The sequence below is a fragment of the Oncorhynchus clarkii genome, chromosome 32 (assembly GCF_045791955.1).
Source record: "Oncorhynchus clarkii lewisi isolate Uvic-CL-2024 chromosome 32, UVic_Ocla_1.0, whole genome shotgun sequence".
Lineage (NCBI taxonomy): Eukaryota > Metazoa > Chordata > Actinopteri > Salmoniformes > Salmonidae > Oncorhynchus > Oncorhynchus clarkii.
Genome location: NC_092178.1, coordinates 34,634,048 through 34,652,845, shown reverse-complemented (window position 1 = coordinate 34,652,845; position 18,798 = coordinate 34,634,048). Strand labels below are relative to the sequence as shown.

At 43.6% G+C, this 18,798-nt stretch overlaps 2 protein-coding genes and 1 non-coding gene across 9 annotated transcripts in view; all 3 read right to left on the bottom strand.

The window, feature by feature from the left end:
* LOC139391961 (uncharacterized) overlaps window positions 1–18,798 on the bottom strand; it is a 590,779-nt gene that overhangs the window by 551,377 nt on the left and 20,604 nt on the right. The window lies entirely within an intron of this gene.
* The window catches only part of LOC139391583 (protein argonaute-4-like), a 35,919-nt gene that overhangs the window by 1,998 nt on the left and 15,123 nt on the right, over window positions 1–18,798 (bottom strand). For 5 of the 7 annotated variants that reach the window (XM_071138952.1, XM_071138956.1, XM_071138953.1 and 2 more), the window contains 11 exons: window positions 16,481–16,568; window positions 16,133–16,280; window positions 15,620–15,739; window positions 14,549–14,710; window positions 6,534–6,682; window positions 6,074–6,258; window positions 5,559–5,718; window positions 4,174–4,489; window positions 3,469–3,603; window positions 2,802–3,103; window positions 31–1,590 (listed from right to left, as the gene is read on the bottom strand). In XM_071138952.1, coding sequence (XP_070995053.1) covers window positions 1,482–1,590; window positions 2,802–3,103; window positions 3,469–3,603; window positions 4,174–4,489; window positions 5,559–5,718; window positions 6,074–6,258; window positions 6,534–6,682; window positions 14,549–14,710; window positions 15,620–15,739; window positions 16,133–16,280; window positions 16,481–16,568 — 1,874 coding nt within the window. In that variant the 3' untranslated portion in view covers window positions 31–1,481. The remainder of the gene's footprint in view (window positions 1–30; window positions 1,591–2,801; window positions 3,104–3,468; window positions 3,604–4,173; window positions 4,490–5,558; window positions 5,719–6,073; window positions 6,259–6,533; window positions 6,683–14,548; window positions 14,711–15,619; window positions 15,740–16,132; window positions 16,281–16,480; window positions 16,569–18,798) is intronic. The other 2 variants (XM_071138954.1, XM_071138958.1) reach the window with 1 other exon arrangement.
* On the bottom strand, window positions 4,750–4,833 carry LOC139392471 (small nucleolar RNA SNORD35). The gene has a single exon (XR_011629682.1). It is a non-coding gene; the product is annotated as a small nucleolar RNA SNORD35 (small nucleolar RNA).

Genomic DNA, 18,798 nt, shown 5'->3' with positions numbered 1-18,798 from the left:
TGGGCCTCCCCCACGCCGGAGGCCCCCCACCTTGGGCCTCCCCCACACCGGAGGCCAGAATGCTACAAAGTGTCTAACTCTAAACCCAGCCACTGATCTCCTAACTACACATCTGGTTGCTGCCGGTTTGATAATTATCATAATCGTAGATAAGAACATTAACAACAACAATAAGAACAACATCAAATATACCAACTATGTCTGAACAATAGTTAAGATTAGCCACAAAAACAGTTTTATATTAAACTCTTACAAATTCTGCTTTTTGATTTGTATGTATAAATGCATAAAGGTAAGAGAAGAGTGCCCTCTGTTGCTTTACCTAGCGTCCCCGGTCAGTGCAATGAATTGGCCGGTAGCAAAGGAGACCCCAAAAGTTAAGTGAATGTGTTTTCCTGCTCTGAAAAATTCAGACGACTAGCGCCTTGCTAAAAAACATGCTCCACCCCAACAATGTCATAACCGTTGAGACAAACAAGTTTAAGGGATGGATCCCCTTCCTCACACGGGGCACCAACTAAGACGGCTTAGCCCAATGCCGTAAACCCTCACGAAGCTCTCAACCATTCAATAGGTCCCATTGCCCAGTCAGCCACACCGGCTAAACCACGGTTGCTACTGCTACACATATACCCACCGGCCTCTGTGAAGCCTGTATAGTTCAATCTGTTCTATAGATGTAAATATTTATATATATGTAATGTGTGAATATAAAAACATCAAATCTGAGGCATTTACAGCAGTTATCTCCTTGATTTTCCCTTTACAATTCAGTGGCCTGCCATGAAACACACACACGCAAAGACACACACGCACACATATATACACAAACACACTTATTCTTCACTAAATGGGAGAAGAAAGAGTAATGGGTATGGATACCCAGGTGACCTCGCTTGTAAAAGACTGAAGAAAAGGAGAAAGGAAAAACATGATCATAAAAGGAAAAGAAATATATTCTCAAAAAAAGGTCCACCCCACCCATGTTTCCAAGCATACCCCCAATGACCCCCACCAACCCAAGACCTTATGACAGGTTTTCACCCAAAGGGGCTTTGAGGTAAAAAGTAGACAGAGTCCTGCTTAGCTAGAGGAGCTGTCACTGACGATTGGCGTCAGTCCGCTCCATTGCTCAGTGTTACAAAAAAAGAAAAAAAAAAGACATTCAAAAGGAAAAATAAAAAATAAAATGGCTCAACTTGTGTATGCGTGTATTTGCTTTCTCTGTACATTGGAAACCCCACGGTCTCTCAGTGCCGGATTGCTGGTAGAAGGCGGCTCAATCGGGAACGCCGGATGTCGTTTTTTCCCCGAAAAGGAAAATACTCCATTGGCACACTTCACTGGCTTCGAACCGCTTTGGTGCAGATCAAGACGCAAGAGAGAGATAGAGAGACTGGCAAAAAAAGAGAGAGACAGAGGAGAGAGAGAGTGAGAGAGAGAGAGAGAAGGGACAGAACTGCACCCATTGCTGGCGTGGCTCAGGCGAAGTACATGGTGTGCTGGGTATCATAGTGGATCTGGACTGCTTTGGCTAGAGCCAGGGGGTCCCGACCGTTACTCTGGCCCGACACGTGGCTGCCCTCCGCACTGCAGGACAGGACAAGAGAAAGGGGTCAGATACATGATAAAGTAACAGAAGCAAAAGCCCAACTGTTTGGTTGCACCATTACAACTTACGGTCATTTTGAACTAAATCTACCAGAATGTATTTACATCAACATGCCAAACAAAAATGGTATATTAAGTAAAGCTAGATGCATAATATGTTGCAGATATAAATCTAACATATAGGGCAGCTAACACAGCCCATTAGTGTCTGTTCAGGCTAAAAGGACATTTCATATACAGTCCCCTGTGTAATTACTGGGACAGTGAAGCATGTTTTTTGATTTGAAATGATACAATGACTGAGGTTAAAGTGCAGACTGTCTGCTTTAATTTGAGGTTATATTCATCCATATCGGGTGAACCATTTAGAAATTACACCACTTTTTGTATGTAGTCCCCCCATTTTAGGAGACCAAAAGTACTGGGACAAACTCAACAAATTTGTTGGATGCACAGTATTTTGTGCCCAATATAAATGAATGGTAAATAATGTTGTCATTTTGGAGTCACTTTTATTGTAAATAAGAATAGAATGTTTCTAAACACTTCTACATTAATGTGGATTCTACCATGATTACGGATCATCCTGAATGAATCGTGAATAATGATGCGTGAGAAAGTTAGACACACAAATATCATACATGCTAACCTCTCACCATTACAATAAAGGGAGTTTTTTTGGGGTATGATATGTGTGTGTAACTTTCTCACTCATCATTATTCATGATTCATTCAGGATTATCCGTAATCATGGTAGAATCCACATTAATGTAGAAGTGTTTAGAAATGTATTATATATTGTTATTTACAATAAAAGTGACTCCAAATTTATTAATACATTTACCATTCATTTATACTGGGCACAAAATACTCTGAAACGCATCCAAAAACAAACAGCAAGTGCAGCCAACAAATTTGTTGATGTTGTCCCAGTACTTTTGGTCTCCTAAAATGGGGGGACTACATACAAAAAGTGGTGTAATTTCTAAATGGTTCACCCGATATGGATGAATATAACCTCAAATTAAAGCAGACAGTCTGCACTTTAACCTCAGTCATTGTATCATTTCAAATCCGAAGTGCTGAAGTACAGAGCCAAAAGAAAACGGTCCCAATAACTACAGAGGGCACTGTATATCTGTGATACCCCTCAGTATTCAGAACTTGTGCCTTGCCACTTTCCTCAGTACCTGTCGTGATCTTTGTCCACCAGGTGGTAGCGGGCGCGGAAAGCCACCAGCCGGGCGTAGTAAGCTGGCGCGGGGATGGAGACTGAGCGGGTGCAGCGGACGTAGGTGTGGCACAGCTGGTAGGTGAGCAGCTGGAGCTCGTCGGCCGTGAAGCAGTTGTCGTCCCACAGGACGTGGTAGTGGGAGGGCCGGCTGGTGCCCTGGATCCCAGCATGGCTGCACAGGTAGAAGTCAAACTCGGAGGGGTGGGTGATTGTGCTGTCCACCGTGGTTCCGGCTGGGACGTTGCCACTCTTTCCAACCTGTAGGGGGGGGATAGTTGCGATTAAAGACACTGGATATGCTGGGGTGCAAGCTGAAGAGGGGCTAACTCGCTCTGCAACCCATTTAAAAAGTATTGAAACACTGCCAAAGGCCTGGTACAGATGTCGTTTTATCCACAAATGGTTTACAGGTGGGTAATCTGATCCTAGACCTGCGGTTAACTGTACCCTCTACATCAGGGATGTCAAACACAATTCCCAGAGGGATGGGTGTCCTCGCCCCTCCCATGTACTTGATCGATCATTTGAAAAAGGTAATTGCTTAGGAAGTTCCCTCAAAAACCACAGACACAGCCCTCCAGGAATTGAGTTGACACCACTGCTCTACATGGGTCTCCACTCACCCTCTCGGCCTTGTCTGAGCAGAAGAGGCGAGTGTGGTGGCGTTTCTGAACCACGATGTAGGTGATGCCCGGTCGGTAGTCCTCCTCCAAGCTGATACAGGCCTTCCTGATTGCTATCAGCTCTGGCCACGCCACCTACATACAGCCACCCACACAGACATAGAAACAGTGAGATTCAAAAAATGCATTGATATTATTCTCTGGTTGAGTCAAAGTTGGCTGCGTTTACACAGGTAGCCCAATTCTGATCTTTTGCCCAATTATTGGCCAAAGATCTGATCCGATTGGTCAAAAGACCAATAATTGAGCAAAAGATCAGAATCGGGCTGTCTGTGTAAACGCAGTGAGATGCTATATCCAGAGCACTGTGGCACAAATCACTAGGGACCAAACTTGTTCTCTTCTATCCTTTACATTATATCTCAAGTTGTAGAGACAGGGTTAATTGGAGAGGGAGATCCGCCTGGATATACTTTGAGTCAGTATTGAACCGTCAACGCCCAACACTGATAGGACACCATGGTTTTGCTGGGGTGCGAGGGGCCGCACCTTTTAAAGGGATAAGCAGCCACCGACTCAAAATGAGAAATCATAAAGCAATGTCATTCAACGGTCAATTCAGAACAGAGTCAAAACTTGAAAACCCACAAACCCTAATGAACCGAAACGACACGCATCAAACCCTCCCAGTCACCCCCTCCTCACCTGTTTCATTTGGCCCTCGGACACGCCGCCGCGGTAGTAGATGATGCGGGTGGGCTTGAAGCGCGTGGACTTGTAGAACTGGATCAGCAGCTCGCGCACCATGTTGGTCAGGTCCTGGATGACCTCCTGGCTGTACAGCTGCTCCTGGGACAGGTCCTGGCGCGACGTCTGCACGCGCACCGTGGCACAGTAGCGGCTGGGGTGGCCGTCCATGCTGCCCACCACCGCCGCGATGGAGGGCTTCTTGCCGTCGCCGGCTGGAGGGTGAGTAACGTCCGCCCCCAGGAAGATGACAGGTTGCTGGAACACAGAGGGTCTGGAGGTAGGGAGAGGTTTACATTATTTACATGTTTTTTTTTTTTTATAAAGAGATGGCAATAAAATAAATGTATGTGTGTGTGTGTGTGTATGAGTGTTGCTTTGCTCTTAGAGCAGAGGTATAAGTCTTCAGCATAATACATTTGAGAATTGATTGACTTGTTATGGACATAACAGAATGTGGATAGGCAATTGTATGTTGTGTGGGTGTATTGTGCTTTCATTGATGATTAAGCAGTGGGCTGTTTTATTCACAGTTGTACTGCATCAGTGTTGCCTTTAGGCAATTTCTTCAAAGCCATGAAGGCTTGGAAGACCATCGTGAGAACAACATCACTTGTAGCGAGACACAATCTTGAGTATACCACATTGAACAAACACATAAACGCAACATGTAAAGTGTTGGTTTCATGTGCTAAAATATAGATATATTTTTTAAAATCAGACATTTTCCATACACACAAAAAGCTGATTTCTCGCAAATTTTGTGTACAGATTTGTTTATATCCCTTTTCGTGAGCATTTCTCCTTTGCCAAGATAATCCAGCCACCTGACAAGTGTGGGATATGAAGAAGCTGATTCCCCTTGTGCTGTTCCCCTTGTGCTGGGGACAATAAAAGATGTCTCAAGTTGAGGAAGCGTGCAATTGGCATGCTGACTGCAGGAATGTCCACCAGAGCTGTTGCCAGAGAATTTAATGTTAATTTATCAACCATAAGCTGCATCCAACGTCATTTTAGAGAATTTAGCAGCATGTCCAACCAGTCTCACAACCGCAGACCACTTGTAACCCACACCAGCCCAGGACCTCCATAGCCAGCTTCTTCACCTGCAGGATCGTCTGAGGGGTGGTGGGGGTGCTGAGGAGTATTTGTCTGTAATAAAGCCCTTTTGTGGAGAAAAAATAATTTCTGATTGGCTCACCATGGCCGCACCCCTGCCCAGTCATGTGAAATTACATAGATTAGGGCCTAATGAATTTATTTAAATTAACTGATTTCCTTATATGAATTGTAACTCTTTAAAATTGCATGTATGAGTGTGTGTGTGTGTGTGTGGTTGCCACCTCTGATGGGGCACAAGGACGTTGTTGATGCCACCCAGTTTGGCGTTGATCTTGAGGCAGAGGTTGGAGAGGGTTTGGGGGGACGTCTTCACCACGTTCTTCACCTGGACACACTGAGTGGCCATGCCCAGGAGAGTGTCTCCTACCCGCTTCACCTCCGCTGTGGCACCAGGACCATAGGGACACAGAAAAGTAATTGAGCTCTAATATTCTCAAATGCAAGAGTAGCTAGTAGATTGCTTCTCTTAACATTTTAAGCATGAGTAGTGAACTAGTGTTCCTCAAGTCACTAGTGGAAATTGAGGGAGGTTTGCTCCCCTACCACCATTTTCAAGCCTTCCAATTATATTTTATCAAATATCTTATATAAATCCATAAGAGGAAATGCATATTTGTTTTTAAAGACACTAGGAAGAGACGGACAACCTAGTTGAAGTTAGTTTGCCCTTCTTTCAACATAATAGATTTCCCCAAATAAAGAATAGATTTCCCAACTAAAGTAGTATGATTCTTACCGTAGACAGGGGTTTTGCCAGGCAGGATGACCACGATGAGCTGCAGTCCCACATAGGACATCTTCAGGTGTTTGAACATGGGTTCCACGCTGTCCGCTCCCTGGGCGTATTTACAGAAACACGGCTGTCCCTGGATGGGCATCCCCGCGTCCTTCGAGATCTTCCTCAGCTGGTCTGTGAAGCTCCTAGAAAACCATGAACAAACCTTCAGGGAATCTAGTCTAGAGCCAGAATACTGCATTCAAAATGTTGAACAGTAAGTTGAAATTCTGTGGTCAAAATCCTAACTTAAGATATATTTGTGTAACTAGTATGCATACATCAATGGGAGATGTACATCATATTTTGGATAACATATCTTAAAAGTTTGGATTTGGCCCTAAATGAGTAATGATCACCACACAGACTAAGCAGGGCTATGGAGATTTGTGGGAATAGGAAAAGATGACAGATGACTCACTTGAGGAGGTCCTCTCTGCACTGTTTCTGTGGGGCGAAGCAGGCCACGGCCCACACCTTGATCTCGATCCCGGCGTAGAACTGCTTCCCCCGCATGTCCCACACGCCCTGGTTGGGCGTGGCCACGGTCTTATTCTGCGGAGAGAGTCCCTACGCTCTTAGTGAACCCCCCGGTTTAACCAGCCGACACAGCAGATACAACTCCCCAGCTTCCTGCCTGCACCACGCACATGGTGCGGGTAGAAGTTGCACCTTCCCAGTGATACAGGGTCAGATCTTTTTACATACAACTAATGGGGGTGATTAGGATGGGGGGGGGGGGGGGGGGGTAGGAGAATCTGACCCTAGATCTGTGGTCCGAGGCAACTTCTACCGTAAGATCCTATTACACACAGTTCATCCCATTGCAAGAAGCATGCAGGCAAAACCTCCACGTACTAGACCGCACCGGAAGCTTACTCAACAGGGCAGAACGTTCACGTATGGAATAGACACTGTACAATATAAGACGTGCCCAGAATTGTCTATTCTACAGATGAGCAAATACTTTACACTGTGATAAGACTGCAGGCTACCACCCTTTCAGTTATATCAACAACAAATTTTGCTGATACACACCTAGGTGCCATGTGTTATTCAATCCATTCCTACTAAAGCTAACTTAGATAGATGTACATCTATCTCTCAGGGTCCGTATCCACAAAGCGGATACTCAGTAGGAGTGTCACTGCTGCTCTACGCTTTTTAGTGCATAATGAATACATGGACAGATCCTAGATCAGCACTCCTCCTCCGAGACGCTCTGTGGACACGGACCCAGATGTTATCAAATAATTCTAGCTATGAATAGAAGTTCCTCCAGTGTTCAGGGCCCTTAGCATCACTGCTTTAAATTTTGCATTATATCGAGTTAGGCTACTTGTTCTTGTAACTATTGGGCAACCACATGCGATTCTCCAGCAAGCTATACATATAAAAATGCGCAGTTCAAGAAAGAAAAAGCCCTGAAGACCGAGGTGCCGATCCAGCATTGAATCACAGATTTCCACAGTAATTATAGGAACATACTGTATATTATAAACATCAGCATGATAAAACAGTGATGGAGTGACAAAACACAAGGACAGTCACTTGTCTCATCTCGAACCCATTAGAGCTACAACATAGCCATAGCAGTTAAAATGGCTGAAAGATGTGCCAGTCATACAAACGAATAGTATTGAGAAAAACATTTCAAAGGATGAAGACTCAATTACCCAGCAGTCCAAAACACTCAAGAAGAGACTGTAAAATGGGCCCAATAAAATGCATAGAAACCAGCAATACCGTGCCAAAACTGTCAGTACATCTCTATTAAAGCCATTTCTGTGACCAAATGTTTTACAGTCCACATGGGGCCTACAAGAAGGTCTGTGATAGAGGTCTAACCGTACCAAACATTATTACGCTATATAAAGACTGGACGGAACTCATTATGTAGAAACCAAGTATATAGCCTACATATAACAAACGCACATACACACAGCACAAGTCAAAAGTCTTGACACACACTCTTTCAAGGGTTTTTATTTTACAATGTAGAAAATAGTAAGAAATCAAAATATATTTTAAATTATTCAAATAGCCACGCTTTGCCTTGATGACAGCTTTGCACACTCTTAGCATTCTCTCAACCAGCTTAACATGGAATGCTTTTTCAACAGTCTTGGAGTTCCCTTATATGCTGAGCACTTGTTGACTGCTTTTCCTTCATTCTGCGGTTCAACTCATCCCAAACCATCTCAATTGGGTTGAGGTCGGGTGATTGTGTAGGTCAGGTCCTCTGATGCAGCACTCCATCACTCTTCTTCTTTGTCAAATAGCCTTTTACACAGCCTAGAAGTGTGTTGGGTCATTGTCCTGTTGAAAAACAACTGATAGTGGGACTAAGCACAAACCAGATGGGATGGCGTATCGCTGCAGAATGCTGTGGTAGCCATGCTGGTTAAGTGTGCCTTGAATTCTAAATAATTCACGACAGTGTCACCAGCAAAGCACCCCCAAACTATCACACCTCCTCCATGCTTCACGGTGGGAACCACACATGCAGAGATCATCCGTTCACATACTCCGAGTCTCACAAAGACACGGAGATCGGAACCAAATATGTGGACTCATTCCAAAGGGCAGATTTCCACCGGTCGAATGTCCAGTGCTCGTGTATTTCGTGTCTTTCTTTCCTGTGGCGGTCCTCATGAGAGCCAGTTTCATCATAGCGCTTGATGGTTTTTGAGACTGCACTTGAAGAAAGGTTTAAAATGTGGAAATGTTCTGTGTTGACTGACCTTCATGTCTTAAAGCAATGATGGACTGTCATTCTCTTTGCTTATTTGAGCTGTTTTTGCTATAATATATGGACTTGGTCTTTTACCAAATAGAGCTACCTTCTGTATACCACCCCTACCTTGTCACAACACAACTGATTGGCTCAAAAGTTTTAAGAAGGAAATCAATTCCACAAATTCACTTTTAACAAGGCACACCTGTTAATTGAAATGCATTCCAGGTGACTACCTCGTGAAGCTGGTTGAGAGAATGCCAAGAATGTGCAAAGCTGTCATCAAGGCAAAGGGTGGCGACAAAGGGGTCGGCAGGTAGCCTAGCGGTTAGAGCATTAACCGAAAGGTTGCTAGATCGAATCCCCGAGCTGACAAGGTAAAAAATCTGTCATTCTGCCCCTGAACAATGTTTCCTACGCCGTCATTGTAAATAAGAATTTGTTCTTAACTGACTTGCATATTTAAATAAAGGTTAAATTAAACATTTTGAAGAATCGAATATACTTCTTTAACACTTTATTGGTCACTTCATAGTTCATGTCTTCACTATTATTCTACAATGTAGAAAATAGTCAAAATAAAGAAATCCTTGAATGAGTAGGTACAGTTGAAGTCGGAGGTTTAAGTCATTAAAACTCGTTTTCAACCACCCCACAAATTTCTTGTTAACAAACTATAGTTTTGGCAAGTCAGTTAGGACATCTACTTCGTGCATGACAAGTAATTTTTTTACAGACAGATTATAACAGATAATGCACTGTATCACAATTCCAGTGGCTCAGAAGTTTACATACACTTGGTTGACTGTGCCTTCAAATAGCTTGGAAAATTCCAGAAAATTAGGTCATGGCTTTAGAAGCTTCTGATAAACAATGTCAATTAGCCTGAGTCAATTGGAGGTGTACCTGTGGATGTACAGTGGGGCAAAAAAGTATTTAGTCAGCCACCAATTGTGCAAGCTCTCCCACTTAAAAAGATGAGAGGCCTGTAATTTTCATCATAGGTACACTTCAACTATGACAGACAAGATGAGAAAAAAAAAATCCATAAAATCACATTGTAGGATTTTTAATGAATTTATTAGCAAATTATGGTGGAAAATAAGTATTTGGTCAATAACAAAAGTTTCTCAATACTTTGTTATATACCCTTTGTTGGCAATGACAGAGGTCAAACGTTTTCTGTAAGTCTTCACAAGGTTTTCACACACTGTTGCTGGTATTTTGTCCCATTCCTCCATGCAGATCTCCTCTAGAGCAGTGATGTTTTGGGTCTGTTGCTGGGCAACATGGACTTTCAACTCCCTCCAAAGATTTTCTATGGGGTTGAGATCTGGAGACTGGCTAGGCCACTCCAGGACCTTGAAATGCTTCTTACGAAGCCACTCCTTCGTTGCCCGGGCGGTGTGTTTGGGATCATTGTCATGCTGAAAGACCCAGCCACGTTTCATCTTCAATGCCCTTGCTGATGGAAGGAGGTTTTCACTCAAAATCTCACGATACATGGCCCCATTCATTATTTCCTTAACACGGATCAGTCGTCCTGGTCCCTTTGCAGAAAAACAGCCCCAAAGCATGATGTATCCACCACCATGCTTTACAGTAGGTATGGTGTTCTTTGGATGCAACTCAGCATTCTTTGTCCTCCAAACAAGACGAGTTGAGTTTTTACCAAAAAGTTATATTTTCTATCGTGAGATTTTGAGTGAAAACCTCCTTCCATCAGCAAGGGCATTGAAGATGAAACATGGCTGGGTCGTTCAGCATGACAATGATCCCAAACACACCGCCTGGGCAACGAAGGAGTGGCTTCGTAAGAAGCATTTCAAGGTCCTGGAGTGGCCTAGCCAGTCTCCAGATCTCAACCCCATAGAAAATCTTTGGAGGGAGTTGAAAGTCCATGTTGCCCAGCAACAGACCCAAAACATCATTGCGCTAGAGGAGATCTGCATGGAGGAATGGGCCAAAATACCAGCAACAGTGATTGAAAAACTTTAAGACTTACAGAAAACGTTTGACCTCTGTCATTACCAACAAATTATATATAACAAAGTATTGAGATAAACTTTTGTTATTGACCAAATACTTATTTTCCACCATAATTTGCAAATAAATTCATAAAAAAATCCTACAATGTGATTTTCTGGATTTTTTTTCTCATTTTGTCTGGCATAGTTGAAGTGTACCTATGATGAAAATTACAGGCCTCATCTTTTTAAGTGGGAGAACTTGCACAATTGGTGGCTGACTAAATACTTTTTTGCCCCACTGTATGTCAAGGCCTACCTTCAAACTCAGTGCCTCTTTGCTTGACATCATGGAAAAATCAAAAGAAATCAGCCTAGACCTCCACAAGTCTGGTTCATCCTTGGGAGCAATTTCCAAATGCCTGAAGGTACCACGTTCATCTGTTCAAACAATAGTACGCAAGTATAAACACCATGGGACCACACAGCCGTCACACAACTCAGGAAGGTGATGCGTTCTGTCGCCAAGAGATAAACTTACTTTTGTGTGAAAAGTGCAAATCAATTCCAGAACAACAGCAAAGGACCTTGTGAAGATGCTGGAGGAAACGGGTACAAAAGTATCTATATGCACAGTAAAATGAGTCCTATATCGACATAACCTGAAATGCCGCTCAGCAAGGAAAAAGCCACTGCTCCAAAACCGCTATAATAAAATCCAGACTATGGTTTGTAACTGCACATGGGGACAAAGATCGTACTTTTTGGAGAAATGTCCTCTGGTCTGATGAAACAAAAATAGAACTGTTTGGCCATAATGACCATTGTTATCTTTGGAGGAAAAAGGGGGAGGCTTGCAAGCCAAAGAACACCATCCCAACCGTGAAGCATGGGGGTGGCAGCATCATGGTGTGGGGGTGCTTTACTGCAGGAGGGACTGGTGCACTTCACAAAATAGATGGCATGTGTGGATATATTGAAGCTACATCTCAAGACATCAGTCAGGAAGTTAAAGCTTGGTCGCAAATGGGTATTCCAAACGGACAATGACCCCAAGCATACTTCCAAAGTTGTGGCAAAATGGCTTAAGGACAACAAAGTCAAAGTATTGGAGTGGCCATCACAAAGCAGTGACTTAAATCCTATAGAAAATTTGTGGGCAGAACTGAAAAGGCGTGTGCGGGCAAGGAGGCAACAAACCTGACTCAGTTACACCAGCTCTGTCAGGAGGAATGGGCCAAAATTCACCCAACTTATTGTGGGAAGCTTGTGGAAGGCTACCCGAAATGTTTGACCCAGATTAAACAATTTAAAGACAATGCTACCAAATGCGAATTGAGTGTATGTCAACTTCTGACCCACTGAGAATGTGATGAAAGAAATAAAAGCTGAAATAAATAATTCTCTACTATTATTCTGACATTTCACATTATTAAAATAAAGTGGTGATCCTAACGGACCTAAAAAACAGGGAATTTTTACTAGGATTAAATGTCAGGAATTGTGAAAAACTGAGTTTAAATGTATTTGGCTAAGGTGTATGTAAACTTCCGACTTCACCTGTATGTCCAAACTTATGACTGCTACCACACACACACAATATGCAATAATAAATGCCCTTGAGGGATGTTGGAAGGAATTTCTTGCGGCAACTTTACGGAAGTTGGTGGCAAATTTGAGGCAAACTAAATAGTGTGCCACAAAATGTTGCCAGAAGTTTGCAAATGTTTGCCACTAGTGGTAATCCGCAGCAAACCTCTGGCAATAATAATATTTATTGCCACTATTGGCAAACAGCTAGCCAGAGTTGTTTTTATTTTCTGGACAACAATTCTCTCAAGATTCTATTTGAATCGGTGGCAAACCTGTGGCAACAATATGTATTGCTGCTAGTTGCAAACAGTTCACCAGAAGCCGTTTCTGGGGAACACATGAGTTCCAAGACCAGTAACCATTGACAACCAATCAGGGGTATTAGGAAAATCTGCTGGAAAATGGAAACCAAGCTACCTACCAAAGTGGTCTGGAATGAGTCCAACTTCATTAACCTTCCTAATAAACGTGAAAAGTGCTAGCTAATTGATGCCTAGTTAGCAGTGTCATGTTTTATGGGATAGAGTGAAAGGGTTGAGGCTGGTTAAATAAGGATTTTTAAGCCTCAAGACAATTGAGACATGGATTGTGTATGTGTGCCATTCGGAGGGTGAATGGGCAAGACAAAATATTGATGCCAGGAGCAGTGCCAGGAGCACTGGTTTGTGTCAGGAACTGCAACGCTGCTGGGTTTTTCACGCTCAACAGTTTACCGTGTGTATCAAGAATGGTCCACCACCCAAAGGACATCCAGCCAACTTGCTGGCCCATGTTGGAGTCAACACTTTCGACATCTTGTGGAGTCCATGCCCCAATTAATATTTGGAACGTTCTTAATGTTTTGTAGACTCAATGTATGTGTGCACCAGGTCAAGACTTCTTCAAGGCAATAATTCATTTTGGACAAATAATATGAACTGCTTTTGTTGCTTATCTTCCACCCAAGTCTTATACACACCTGAGTCAGGGAGAAGAGACAACTGTCTCTTAAATGATGAAGTCCCCAGTCTAGATTGAATATCATAATTCATTGATTCGTTTTAAATCAGTTGTATTGAGGCTTGGCTGGAGAAAAAATCTCGAGGAACAGTTGGCCACACATTTAATGGTAGATTTAGTAGGCATAAGTCCCAGTTTATGCTAGTTACAATGTTTCTTTTTATAGCATTTATACAAGGCAGAAACATTGTTGAGAAGCATTGCAATATGAAGCCAATTTTGTCACAGCCGACCCCGTTTTTCCAAAGCCAAACCCGACCGACCATTAGCCTCAGTCTACTTTAAGATAGAAACTGTTATCAGTAATAAAACATTTTTGTGTCCTAATTTTGTTTTTGTGTTTGATTTTTTCAGTTCATGCATTCAACAAGCTTTGGATGAAGGACTTGCACAGAGCAGCCATCTCCAAAGTTCATTCAAAAAGGCAATAGTTCTGACCTGGTTTTGATTTAGTTCTTTAAATGTATTTACATTGTGTTAATTGTAATTTAAACTTGCATTGGTTGAAAGATATTGCTCAGTTATCACTTGGCTCATGTAAATTCTGTAGTTGCCCCTTTAAAAATCCTAAAGGTCAACATCCCCACTGTTCACATTTCTCTCATGTAAATGTAGCTACATAAATAGATTAAACAATTTGCTCTTTTCTTCATTAGCATGATGATTTATTTTTATCACCTAAGACATTGAATACATGTCTAGTATATTTAGTATGTCAAGTTTAGTTCTCTGTGAGAAGAATGTTCATTTAAAGTTAGACCTGTGTGTGATTTGGTTTATGTGGATACAGTTCAATGTTAACACACAGTAACCAAAAACCTGATCTAATTTGCATAACAAGTTTGCAGCAAAAAAGTTGAACGTTCACCACAAGTTTCCTAGAATTGTTCGCCAAAAATTCACAAGTTGCAACTGTTTGCATGTGAAAATACAAGCTTGGTGCCTACTTGCGGCAAATTGGCCAACAACTGTTTGCCAGAAGACAGTTTTTTTTCCAGTAAGGGTTATTGAATTTAATTTAAATGTGCTGTGTGGCATGAAGTCTCATCCTCCTCCCCTTGAGAAGTCCACTCACACACACACACGTATGGCCCATCCCTCCCATGAAACATTGACCCAGCCCAGTGCCCCAGTACTCACCCTGCCACAGTCCCGCCCAGTGTCGGTACTCACCCGGCCCCCATACTGCAGCATGGGCGCTGGGAGGACTCGGCCTGTCACCTCGGTCATGTCGTTGTGCACCACAATGCCAAACTCCTTCAGGTAGGGGTCGGGACCGCCGACCATGCTGTTGCTTTTGACCTGGGGGGGGAGGGGGGGGGGGGCGTGAGAAAAGGTGGTGTGAAAGGAAGAAAGAGGTTAGGCAGGCAAAGAAGACTTTGCTTCCTGCTAGTGTCTGAAGTATTTTTGTTGTTGTTGAATCTATCATTTAGATTCCTACTGCAATCGACCGTTACCAATACCAGATCATCAATTCATTCATAAAGCCCTTTTAGCACAAAGTTACTTTACAGTTAACCCTGCCCAGATTATATTTGGGGGGGTGGACATGGAATATTCAGTAAGGAAGCCATATGAGGCAAGAGATATGTGCAGACCTTTTCTGGACAACCACACTTCTTTAGAAAACAGTAACACGGATATTTGCAACTACTCAAAAGATCCAACAGTGCATTTTCCTTGCAAAAACAAAACTAAATGGCTGCCTCAGACTACAGCACAAAGTTTCTAAACCCAGAGGTACAACGTCACGAGACTTCCGGGAACACTTGCGAAACAGACCAGGTCAGGGTTTGGTGTTCGAGAAGTCAATGAGAAAATTGAAAATGAACAACTATGGAATAAATTCTCAAAACTTAAAAGGCGCAACCTAGATTTGAGACAATACCTCAAGTAGTTGAACATGTTATTACTCCAACCTCATGAAAGTGGCAAACTGACGTTTTCATTTGTCAAAAATCAACTTTATATCAAAGGAGTGCCTTTGATTTGACGGCCTGCACAGGCTCAGTTCGGCACGAGATAACCGTTACCCCTATGACGTGTTTCTGGGCATGAGCTTAACTAGCCAACATCGCCATGACATCAACTACAACTGATTGGGGATTTCTATTAGAGATGCGGTTCCATACTGTACTGTCGGACTACGGCGCTCCACTTCCTGAGTTGCAGTTCACACTCCCACCACCGAGGGTGCAAGTAATCACTTACCAGTCGGCTGATCTCCTCCTGCCTGTCGGGTGCAGAACGTGCTGTAGCTTTGATCATGGTGGAGGTCTGGTTATCTGTCAGCTTCTTGATGCAGCGCTGCCCGGCCACAATGTTGCAAACCTGTATACGGACAGAGAATAGTTAGTTACTGACGATCACAGTAGTCAAGTAATGGAGAAACATGAAAAGGTTTGTTTCTATTGGACAAGTCCAGGTACTCGTTACCGTTTCAGTCCCTTTTCTTCCATTTGGTGCCTAATGACCTGAAGTAAGGTGGAAACTAGAATCTGACCATGCCCAGGTCCACAACCCCTTTTTCCCCCCTACCCATCGGGTATGCACAGTTGCAATGAGTGTTGCCTTCATGCAATTTCGTTAAAGTCACGAAGGCTTGGAAAACCACAGTGAGAGAAACATCACTTGCAACAATATCTTGAGTGCATTCTATACATACAGTGGGGTTTCATTTGTGAAGTGTGTGTGTGTCTGTGCGTTTTAGAGCCACCCTCTTACCTCCAGGGGTAGGTAGGTGTGCTTCTGTTCCTGCCCCACTTGTAGACAGGGCAGGTGGGGGTATTTTAGCTGTAGGCTGTACTTCTGCTTGAAGTACTGAGCCACTGTACACTCCATGGCCTGGCCATTCTCCAGCTGTAAGGGGAACCTGAGCAATGGGCAGACATAATACATATTCATCCACCGTATGAATAAAACAAAAGAGCAAAAGGAAAGAGCACTGCGTCTCGTCTTTGCATCAACATGATCTTGTATCAAGAGATAGATACGGTTTATATGTTTGGATAGGTTGATTAAAAATACATAAGATAAACTTCTGGAATGTGTAGCGACTAGCGCAGCACTTACGTTTGGTGGCTGGCAGGACGGCGTGTGACATTGCACACGCGATATTTCCTCTTCATCTGACCACAGTGGGTGACCTCGACTTTCAGACCTAAGAGCGAAAAGCATACGCATAGAAACACCCAGAAGAGCACATCACAAATAGGGCCAGAGACAGAAGAGGAGGGAGATATAACCAGTGGAGTTTGAAACTGACATTTCGGGGCATCATTGAAAATCTTTGTAATTCAAAACATTTTAGCAGATCATTTTAGACGGTTTCATCTTTGACTGTTGGACAAGACTATGGTTTGCTCTTATATGAGGTGACGGGTTGCCTTCTCACATAGCCTAACTCTCACTTGAGATGGCTGTGCATAAGTGAAAACCTATTCACATCAATGCATGATTTACACCAGGAATGGGCAACTGGAAGAACTACGAGACAGGATTGTGTCGGGGCACAGATCTGGGGAAGGGTACCCCAAGACCACAGTGGACATCGTAAATAAGAATTTGCCTAGTTAAAAAAAAAAAATACAAATAGGAAGAGTCTTGGTGGTTCCAAACTTCTTACATTTAAGAATGATGGAGGCCACTGTGGTCTTGGGGACCTTTCATGAAGCTGGTTAGGAGAATGCCAAGAGTGTGCAAAGCTGTCATCAAGGCAAAGGGTGGCTACTTTGAAGAATCTCAAATATATTTTGATTTGTTTAACAATTTTTTGTTTACCACATGATTCCATGTGTTATTTCATAGTCTTGATTTCTTCACTATTATTCACCAAGAAAAATCCTTGAATGAGTAGGTGTCCCCCAACTGACTGGTACTGTATATACACTGCTCAAAAAAATAAAAGGCAACACTAAAATAACACATCCTAGATCTGAATGAATGAAATATTCTTATTAAATATTTTTTTCTTTACATAGATGAATGTGCTGACAACAAAATCACTCAAATGATCAATGGAAATCAACTTTATCAACCCATGGAGGTCTGGATTTGGAGTCACACTAAAAATTAAAGTGGAAAACCACACTACAGGCTGATCCAACTATGATGTAATGTCCTTAAAACAAGTCAAAATGAGGCTCAGTAGTGTGTGTGGCCTCCACGTGCCTGTATGACCTCCCTACAACGCATGGGCATGCTCCTGATGAGGTGGCGGATGGTCTCCTGAGGGATCTCCTCCCAGACCTGGACTAAAGCATCCGCCAACTCCTGGACAGTCTGTGGTGCAACGTGGCGTTGGTGGATGGAGCGAGACGTGATGTCCCAGATGTGCTCAATTGGATTCAGGTCTGGGGAACGGGCGGGCCAGTCCATAGCATCAATGCCTTCCTCTTGCAGGAACTGCTGACACACTCCAGCCACATGAGGTCTAGCATTGTCTTGTATTAGGAGGAACCCAGGACCAACCGCACCAGCATATGGTCTCACAAGGGGTCTGAGGATCTCATCTCGGTACCTAATGGCAGTCAGGCTACCTCTGGCGAGCACATGGAGGGCTGTGCGGCCCCCCCAAAGAAATGCCACCCCACACCATGACTGACCCACCGCCAAACCGGTCATGCTGGAGGATGTTGCCAGCAGCAGAACGTTCTCCACAGCGCCTCCAGACTCTGTCACGTCTGTCACATGTGCTCAGTGTGAACCTGCTTTCATCTGTGAAGAGCACAGGGCGCCAGTGGCGAATTTGCCAATCTTGGTGTTCTCTGGCAAATGCCAAACGTCCTGCACGGTGTTGGGCTGTAAGCACAACCCCCACCTGTGGCCGTCGGGCCCTCATACCACCCTCATGGAGTCTGTTTCTGACCGTTTGAGCAGACACATGCACATTTGTGGTCTGCTGGAGGTCATTTTGCAGGGCTCTGGCAGTGCTCCTCCTTCCTCCTTGCACAAAGGCGGAGGTAGCAGTCCTGCTGCTGGGTTGTTGCCCTCCTACGGCCTCCTCCACGTCTCCTGATGTACTGGCCTGTCTCCTGGTAGCGCCTCCATGCTCTGGACACTACGCCGACAGACACAGCAAACCTTCTTGCCACAGCTCACATTGATGTGCTATCCTGGATGAGCTGCACTACCTGAGCCACTTGTGTGGGTTGTGGACTCCGTCTCATGCTACCACTAGAGTGAAAGCACCGCCAGCATTCAAAAGTGACCAAAACATCAGCCAGGAAGCATAGGAACTGAGAAGTGGTCTGTGGTCACCACCTGCAGAACCACTCCTTTATTGGGGGTGTCTTGCTAATTGCCTATCATCTCCACCTATTGTCTATTCCATTTGCACAACAGCATGTGAAATTTATTGTCAATCAGTGTTGCTTCCTAAGTGGACAGTT